Source organism: Phasianus colchicus, chromosome Z, assembly GCF_987193195.1.
Source record: "Phasianus colchicus chromosome Z, bPhaCol1.hap1.1, whole genome shotgun sequence".
Lineage (NCBI taxonomy): Eukaryota > Metazoa > Chordata > Aves > Galliformes > Phasianidae > Phasianus > Phasianus colchicus.
The window spans coordinates 42,811,269-42,820,769 of NC_143476.1; the positions used below are offsets into that span (position 1 = coordinate 42,811,269).

General features: G+C 42.8%; 1 protein-coding gene across 1 annotated transcript; it reads left to right on the top strand.

The window, feature by feature from the left end:
• The first annotated feature begins 2,415 nt into the window (after window positions 1-2,415).
• Window positions 2,416-5,046, top strand: LOC149912919 (uncharacterized). The gene is made up of 3 exons (XM_090131884.1): window positions 2,416-2,786; window positions 3,233-3,642; window positions 4,914-5,046. Exons 1-3 carry the CDS (start codon window positions 2,511-2,513, stop codon window positions 5,044-5,046), a joined length of 819 nt encoding a protein of 272 aa, XP_089988010.1. The 5' UTR covers window positions 2,416-2,510.
• Window positions 5,047-9,501: the final 4,455 nt, after the last annotated feature.

The window sequence follows — 9,501 nt, forward strand, 5'->3', positions numbered from 1 at the left end:
GCCTTCACCCTCTGGAAGAGGATGTTGTTAGCTGTAAAAGAAAGATACCCCTTCAAAGACGATCTGATGCCTGAGAAAAAGAAATGGACTGATATAGAAAAAGGCATCCGTTATTTGAGAGAATATGCTGTGGTGGAAACGCTACATAGCCCTGATTTCATTCCTGATGAGCCGGATCAAGAGCATGATCCTGAGAGAGTCAGGTGTACACCAAATATGTGGTGTACATTCACAAAGACTGCACCAGAAAGGTACGCCAGTACATTTGCAGCAATGTATGGCAGAGGGGAAAGAAGACCCCTTATAAATGAACTGATTAATAAACTTCAAGACTTTGAGTTACATTTAAGCCCTCTGCGAGCTTGTGTTTCAGCCATCGCAAAAGTAGCTGAAAAGCTGAATAGAATGGAAAACAAACAAGAAGATATAATAGACAAACTGTCAACCGTGCCTAATGCTGATGGATCCACGGTGGTAACAGACACATCCAATGGGGACCAGAATTCCCAGAACAGCCTACTGGAGGGGCTGATCAACTTGGTTTCCTCCCAGCCAGTGTCATCCAACGTCTCAGCTATCAAAAGAAGACGTCCTCCTGCTCGAGCAAGTGACAACAGTAAGACTATGTCACGTTTTGCCTTGTGGCATTACCTACGTGACCATGGAGAAGATATGAAGAAGTGGCATAAACAACCTACTCCTGCACTTCAAGCACGGGTAAAAGAATTACAAGACAAATCAACCACCAAGGTGAACTTCTCCAAAAAGGTGATTGCTCCAGTTGCTGCAGACAACGGAGGTAACAAATAGAGGGGCACTGCCCCCAGCCAGGGGGGGGAAAGGGATAATAGAGTATATTGGACTGTGTGGGTTAGATGGCCTGGCACATCAGAACCACAGAAATATAAGGCCCTGGTGGACACTGGTGCTCAGTGCACTCTAATGCCCTCGAGTCACCAAGGGACAACATCAATTTATATTCATGGGGTGACTGGGGGATCCCAAGAGCTGACTATGTTGGAGGCTGAAATCAGCCTCACTGGTAAAGACTGGCAAAAGCACCCTATTATGACTGGCCCAGGGGCTCCATGTATACTTGGTATTGATTACCTCAGAAGGGGATATTTTAAGGATCCCAAAGGGTATCGATGGGCCTTTGGAATAGCTGCTGTAGACACAGAAGGTGTTAAGCAGTTGTCTGTTTTGCCTGGCCTATCAGAAGATCCGTCTGTTGTGGGGTCGCTACAAGTAAAAGAGCAACAGGTACCAGTTGCTACAAAAACAGTGCACAGACGGCAGTACTGCACCAACAGGGATTCCTTGCTCCCCATTCAGAAACTGATTCGTCAACTAGAGAATCAGGGAGTGATTAGCAAAACTCACTCGCCTTTTAATAGTCCCATATGGCCAGTGCGTAAAGCCAGTGGAGAATGGAGGTTGACAATAGATTACCATGGCCTGAATGAAGTCACACCCCCACTGAGTGCTGCTGTGCCAGGCATGTTAGAACTCCAATATGGATTGGAGTCAAAAGCAGCAAAATGGTATGCCACCATTGACACTGCTAATGCCTTTTTCTCCATTCCTTTGGCCAAAGAATGTAGGCCACAGTTTGCTTTCACCTGGAGGGGCATTCAGTATACCTGGAATCGTTTGCCCCAGGGGTGGAAACATAGCCCAACCATTTGCCATGGGTTGATCCAAGCTGCACTGGAACAGGGCAGTGCTCCTGAGCACTTACAGTATATTGATGACATCATTGCGTGGGGCAACACAGCAAAGGAAGTTTTTGAGAAAGGAGAGCAAATAATCCAGATCCTTCTGCATGCTGGTTTTGCTGTTAAGCGAAACAAAGTGAAAGGACCTGCCCAGGAGATTCAGTTCCTAGGTATAAAGTGGCAAGATGGACGCCGTCACATCCTGACAGATGTGATCGACAAAATCACTGCCATGTCTCCGCCCACTAATAAGAAAGAGAGACAATCGTTTCTGGGCGTAGTGGGTTTTTGGAGAATGCAAGTTCCAAACTACAGCCTCATTGTAAGCCCCCTTTATCATGTGACAAGAATGAAGAATGAGTTTACATGGGGCCCTGAGCAGCAGCAGGCCTTTGAGCAGATTAAGCAAGAGATAGCCCGTGCCGTGGCCCTGGGGCCAGTACGGACGGAGCAGGATGTAAAGAACTTCCTCTACACTGCTGCTGGAGAGGAAGTTCCCGCTTGGAGTTTGTGGCAAAGAGCCTCAGGAGAGACCCGAGGCCGACCCCTGGGATTGTGGAGTCGGGCCTACAGGGGGTCGGAAGAGGGCTACACGCCAACTGAAAAGATCTTAGCCGCGTATTGAGGGGGTTCGGGCTGCTTCTGAAGTAGTTGGTACTGAAACACAGCTCCTTCTGGCACCTCGACTGCCAGTGCTGAACTGGATGTTTAAAGGGAAAGGTTCCTTCCACCCATCATGCTACTGATGCCACTTGGAGTAAGTGGATTGCGTTGATTACGCAAAGAGCGCGGATGGGGAACCTCAGCCGTCCAGGGATCCTAGAGGTGATCATGGATTGGCCTGAAGGCAAAAAGTTTGGAACACCACCAGCAAAAGAGGTATCACGTGCTAAAGAGGCCCCACCATACAATGAACTACCAGAAAATGAAAAGACATATGCCCTGTTCACTGATGGATCGTGTCGTATTGTGGGGAAGCATCGCAGATGGAAAGCTGCTGTGTGGAGCCCCACACGACAAGTTGCAGAGGCCACTGAAGGGAAAGGAGAATCAAGCCAATTTGCAGAGGTAAAGGCTGTCCAACTGGCCTTAGATGTTGCTGAACGGGAGAGGTGGCCAATGCTTTATCTTTACACTGACTCATGGATGGTGGCAAATGCTTTATGGGGGTCGTTACAGCAGTGGGAACAGAACAACTGGCAAAGAAGGGGTAAACCCATTTGGGCTGCTGAACTGTGGAAAGACATTGCTGCCCGAATAAAGAATATTGTTGTAAAGGTGCGCCATGTAGATGCTCATGTGCCCAAGAGTCGGGCTACTGAAGAACAGCAAAATAACCATCAGGTAGATCGAGCCGCCAAAATTGAGGTGGCTCAAGTAGACCTGGATTGGCAGAACAAGGGTGAATTATTTCTAGCTCGGTGGGCCCATGAGACCTCGGGTCATCAAGGAAGAGATGCAACATACAAATGGGCTAGAGAGAGGTGGACTTAACTATGGATGCTATTTCACAGGTTATCCATGACTGTGACACATACGCCACAATTAAACAAGCCAAGAGGATGAAACCTCTCTGGGAGGAACGGCAATGGCAAAAGTATAAATATGGGGAGGCATGGCAGGTTGATTATATCACCTTGCCACGATCTCGCAGTGGTAAGCGTTACGTACTTACTATGGTAGAGGCAACCACTGGGTGGCTTGAAACATATGCAGTACCCCATGCCACCGCCCGAAACACCATACTGGGTCTTGAGAAACAAGTCCTGTGGCGACATGGCACCCCAGAAAGAATTGAGTCAGATAATGGGACTCATTTCAAAAATTCTCTTGTAAATACTTGGGCCAAGGATCATGGCATTGTGTGGATTTATCATATCCCCTATCATGCACCAGCCTCTGGTAAAATTGAACACTACAATGGGTTGTTAAAAACAATGCTGAAAGCAATGGGTGGTGGAACATTTAAGCATTGGGAGAAGCATTTGGCAGAAGCCACCTGGTTGGTCAATACTAGAGGATCTATCAATCGTGATGGTCCTGCTAGCTCCCTACATACTGTCAAGGGAGATAAGGTCCATGTAGTACATGTAAAGAACATGCTGGGAAAAGCGGTTTGGGTCTTTCCAGCTTCTGGGAAGGGCAAACCTCTTAGTGGAACTGTTTTTGCCCAGGGACCTGGGTCCACTTGGTGGGTGATGCAGAAAACCGGGGATGTTCAATGTGTACCACAAGGGAATTTGATGTTGGGGGAGTGCAGTCAGTAATTCCATGTATATATACAGGTTTGTGTGTGCATGTGTTTAGTGTTCGGTAATTATATTTTGTTTATATATGTTAAGCATGATGTAGTGATGTAGAATAAGGGGTGGAATGTCATGGTTTTGTGATTTTTGGTTTTCGGTATTCCACATCATAACATCATGTGGGGCAGTGGGAGTTTAACTGTTGGTGCTCAAGCTCTGGGTACCTGCCTGGAAGAGAAGAAGAACTACATTCCCCAGGGGACTTTGCGGTCACAGAGAGTCTCAAGATACAACTCCTGGCAAGGTCACCTGATGCACTCTTCTTAGCCTGCTCTTCGTTGGCTCTCCTCCCTTTTTCTCCCTGCTGCTCAACTGGACTGCGCATCTCACCTCAGCTCTCCGCGTTGTGGTGAGGCCTACCCACCTTTCGGACATTCTCTCTCTCATTATATTTGATTTATTAGCTTCAGATTTAATTATATTGTATTATAGTGTGTTATCTTGCATTCCGATACTATATTTAGTAAATTAGTTTGTTTCTCCTCAGATTGTTGCCGCTGTTTTTAATTATTTTGGGGTCCCCTGTTCCCTTTTTCCGGAGGCGCGGATCTGCGGATCCCTCCGCCCCGCTAGTCACGGAACTGGGCTGAACCAGCCCGTAAACCGTTGACAGACATAAAACACAATAATACATTAAGGCCCACTTTTTATCTTCTAATTCACAATGTTCTGATAGAAAACTCTAGGTTGAAAATGGGAAAACCAAAGTTTTCAAGTCTTGGAAAGGCTGATATCACATTTTTTTGCTTTCTTTTTTCTGGGTGATGATAAATTGTATTAAGGAACTGTGAAGAGATTCCTCACATAGTTGCTCCCAGTTCAAACCAAATTCTAAGAATTTGTAAAAAAAGTGTTGTAATTCTGATGTCTTCTTATTACCAACTTATAGGAATGTATATGAAACAGTCAGGAAAGTGAGTGTAGTGGAAATTCCTAGTTGTGAAGGCTCCAGGGTAGGGAGGCGATCTAGCTGCATTGTTGAGCACAGTGGTATCATGATGGAAGCAAGAGACGGCCTGTAATAGAAGGGTGAGAGGAGTAATGGAGAACATTAGCTATTGCTGCAGTTACAGATGTATGCCTTTTGAAGTGGCAGAACTGGTGTTCTCATCAACTGTGTGCTTTTGATATTTTAGTAAATACCTGGGTTAGAATTGAGCTGTCAGGGTTTGCCTGACTGAGCACTGACATGTGACGTTAAGAACACAGGGTTAGGTGAACACCTCAGGCCAAATCAGAAGTTGAAAACCTGAAAAATTATGGACTTCAGATTGGACTTTAATTAAGGAAAGTCTCTGGTTACAGGGCCTGTTTCATACAGGAAAGTATGCCCTTTGCTACAGAAGCTGCGTAGACGCCGCAGAGAGTGAGATAAGCTTGAAGAGTGAGAAAGAGACCCTTACAAGAATCACTGCAGCAGAAATTTGGCTATCTCAGCCTTTGACATTGGGATCTAGATTAGATTTTTCACAGATGACTGGCAGAGACCCTGGGCTGTGCTTTCAAAACAAAACTTCATAGAACACCAATTGCTTTCTAAAGTAAGGCTTCAGTTGTTTTGTGTTGAGCATGAATATCAAAGTGAATATTCTGAACTTGTTATTTCAGTAAATGGAGAACTGCTTTAATAGTCACCTCACTTCATTGACCTGTATTAAAGATGTGCTGTTTGCTATCAGCAAAGTGTTTGGCAACTTAAAAAATCTTTACAGTAAATGCAGTGTTTAATCTGTGTTTAATTGCATATCTATAAACATTATGTAGCGAGCCTTTGACTGTATTTGAGTAGTCTGAAGGCTCATACAGAATCCTGTAATGGTAATGTAAAAGTAATCTTTCAGATTACTTTTTTTTTTTTTTTTTTTAATAAACAGATAGATCAAGACTTTTCTGTAAAAGCTTTTGTTCCTAATAGACTATCAAATTAGCTATTCCCAAGGACTGCTGGCTCTTCTCATTACCTTGTGTAAATCAATTTTTTTATAAGTAGGATTTTTTGTTTGTTTGTTTGTTTGTTTGTTTGTTTTTAAGATGGTTATAATGTGAACTAGTTCAGATAAGAATATGCAGTGCAGCTTAATTAATGTGCAAAGCTCACGGAGATAATCACAGCTTCTGCCTGATATATCATTAAGATTAGGGGCTGAAAAATATTACTTCCTGAAGATTCTCAAGATAAAAATAAATCCATGAGACTTATGTCTTTTGTTTTTTCATTTTTATTTCCATTCATTTTTACTGATCAAACACAAACTGTAGGGACCCCAAGTGTGTGCATGCAAAGGAAAAAATGAGGTACCTTTTTAATAAGCCTCTGAAGCCTCAAGAGATATTGTATTACTTTCAGTCAGCAAAAATTACTTAAAAAAAAGAACAGAGAAACCCGTATTTGATAGCTGCTGAAAGAGAATAATCCAGATATAGACACTATGGCACAACATGCCATGCAGTTTCAAGCTGCTACACATTAGTCACATGTAGCATGTGTATAGCATGTGTAGCAGTGTAGTACATCAGTCACAAGGAGCCCACTGTGAAAGCTTTTCTTCTGTGTTTTTTTTATGAGAACCCTGCAGCTGATGGGAAATATGCATATTTTTGTGTGAGGGAGACTGAACAAACTGTCCTTAGCATAATCTGAACTGTTGTTGACTGATAAATCTTAGTTGGATCCTAAAATGGAGATTTTCCATCTATGCTTGATAAGACTCTTCATCTCAGGCAATGCTGATGGCTTCCAAAAGTCTGCTCTAGATCTAATCAGTGCTAAAACGTGAGAAGGGTGGAGCTGACTGTGGCAAGTGCCTGCTTCATATAGATCCCATTCAGGCATTGGGTATCGGTGTTGGTCTGCAGACAGCAGTTGGAGTCGAGTCAGAGACAGACAGTGGCAGACTCAGAATTTTGCTCCAGCTGTAAAAGTAGCCCACTGTGCAACACAGACTTGTATGAAGAGCATACCAAGGCAAGGAGCTGCCAGTGCTACAAACAGCACCTGTGCAGCCTTACGTCATGCTGCTTCATGGCCAGCCTCTTCCACAGTTTATTACGCTTTTTCCCATAGGCAATTTTGTATTTCTCTGTGGGCAAGGTAGGGGTGGAATTGGAAGTCAAGATCCCTGTGTGAACAATTTCCCTGACCACATAATGCTGAGCAGGTAAAAGCCATTTCATTCTGGTAGTGTGATTAAAGGCACACTGCTGTTTTCTGGTCACCCTCCAGAGGCTGGTATATGAAACACTTTAGATTAAAGGTTTCTCCAGCCTTATCTGTCTGCTATTCTGAGTTGCCTTCAGTCAGAGCTTGTAAGTGAAGCAGGACTAAGAAGTTGTTCATATTCCCCAAGTGTAAAGACCTGAAATTTTTTATCTGGCTCTTTTTCTGATATCAAGTCAAACTCCTATGCAAACAACAGCTGTTTTTTCCTCTATTGCCAAAACTCATTTCATCTCAGTATTCTAGAGAAATGTTCAGATAATCTCCATAGTTTGTGGTTGAATAAGATGTTCATACTAGTCCACGTATCCTAAGAGATAACAAAAAGTGCATAGCAATAGGATTTTCCTTACTTTTCCATACAGCTGTGGAAACAAATGCTCATTAAAAAAAAGCCCAGAAAAGTTGTCTTTATGCCAGCTGAAGTTGTTGATGACACAGCCTGCCCAAGAAACTGACCCAGGACAAAGTATAACTATGCAAATTGGCCTTTGCATATGGATTTACTGTGCATCAAGTCTACCAAGGTTTCATATCCAGAATAAGGCCTCCAGCAGTGAGCAGACCAGCAGACCACTGAACCTCCTTATAAATAAAATATTACCTCAAGAAACTCATAAGAAGAAATATCCTAAGCTAAATGCTACATATGTATTTTGTATTTTACAGTCTTGTAGTGGCATTAATGGAAAAACAAGTGGAAAATTAGGTTAGGAAATGCCAAAGTGATTTTTGCCTGGGGGAAAGGAATTCAACTATCTTCCATTTATAAGAGCACATTTATAAGTCACCCTTTGAACTCTGGACATGGTTGTACACTTGTATATATTTTCTTTCAGCATGTATAAAACAAGTAATCTTTTTTTATAGACTCTGCTCAGAAAAATAAATTTGATTAATTTGGAATTGACACTGAAGCTTAGAGTTAGTAAAGGAAACATCTTAGTTTCAGCATTTCAGCATGGATGAAATTGTTTTCTTCAGAATGCCTGATATGATGCTATGTTTTGGTTCTAGGAGAAAAACAACGTTGATAACATGCCAATGTTTATAGTTGCTGCTAAGCAGTGTTGTAGAGAGCCAAGGCTAATTCACAGTGAAGTTTTTTATTTTGCTCTACTGTGTGGCCTTGGCTTATGTTATGATAAAATTGCCAGCTGTGTTTGCCCCAACCCTCATGACGGACCCTGCAGCTGCTACAACACCTGCTATGAACAATTGTAGAGTTATTCTGACCTTTTTTGACAGACTCTGCAGTTACTCTAAACCTTCTGGTGGGCTCTGCAGGTGCCATGACCCTCATAACCAGTCCTATGGCCACTTCAGTCCCTGTCGAAAGCCCCATAGCACAACTAGAGAACCAACCACTGTTATCAGTTGCCCTATAAGTAAGACAAAAAAATGTCAATGAAATTCAGAACATTTAGCAAGGAGATAAACTTATGAGTTCAGAGAAGAAGATAAAGACTAAAACTTTCTTTCTAAACTTTCTAAAACTTTCTAGCCATCACAAATGCAGGAGGAATAAGACAGAAACCACCCAACTCCTAATGTTGAGTAAGCTGTGAGATTTGTGAAAAGATAATATTTGTGGGCCAGGTGAGTACAGGGCCACCTGGTTGTTCTGATGCTGGGATGGTGGACTCAGTAAAATGGACTTAGCAGGCAGTGAAGCCAGGCAGCTGGGATCTCTTTCTAGGGAAAGTGGCAATTACAAAGCAACTGGAAAAGTCTTTCACCCTATGATGGCAACTCTTGTCAGCTATGAGGGAAAGGAAGGCCTAGTATTTAAACCAGGCAAATTGTCTGCCATGGAGAAAGGTATCCAGGACTTGAGGGAACTAGCTGTGATGGAGATGAAGTATGGCATTAGTTTTTCAGAATTCTGAAAGGCCATTGTAAAACTTCAGGTGTTTAGTAATGAAAAACAAAAATGATAATATGGTAATTATATCTCTTGCCCATTAAAATTTCAGTTTTTTTTTTTTTCCCCTTCCCCTCCCCTAAAAGCTGAGAGTCTTTACTTCTTTATCTGTCAGGCAACTGCTAGGTAGGTAGTGTTTGATCCTGAATTAATTGGGCACATCTTCACCTTTGTACAAGCAGGAGTAATGACAACACTTTCAAGGACAATTCATGTAGGTGCTATAGATCTCAAAATCAATGGAGTGCTGCAAAATATAATGGAAACCATAAATGTCATCATAGGGGATGGTATTAATGTCAAATAATGGTCAGGAGACATGACTGCCTGAAATCA

Excerpts from the sequence above, each read along its gene's own strand:
- LOC149912919 (XM_090131884.1), top strand. The coding sequence starts at position 2,511 with ATGGGGAACCTCAGCCGTCCAGGGATCCTAGAGGTGATCATGGATTGG. Across the intron at positions 2,787-3,232 it reads AATCAAGCCAATTTGCAGAG|GTTATCCATGACTGTGACAC; the intron begins GTAAAGGCTGTC and ends GCTATTTCACAG. Across the intron at positions 3,643-4,913 it reads AAAATTGAACACTACAATGG|GAATGTATATGAAACAGTCA; the intron begins GTTGTTAAAAAC and ends ACCAACTTATAG.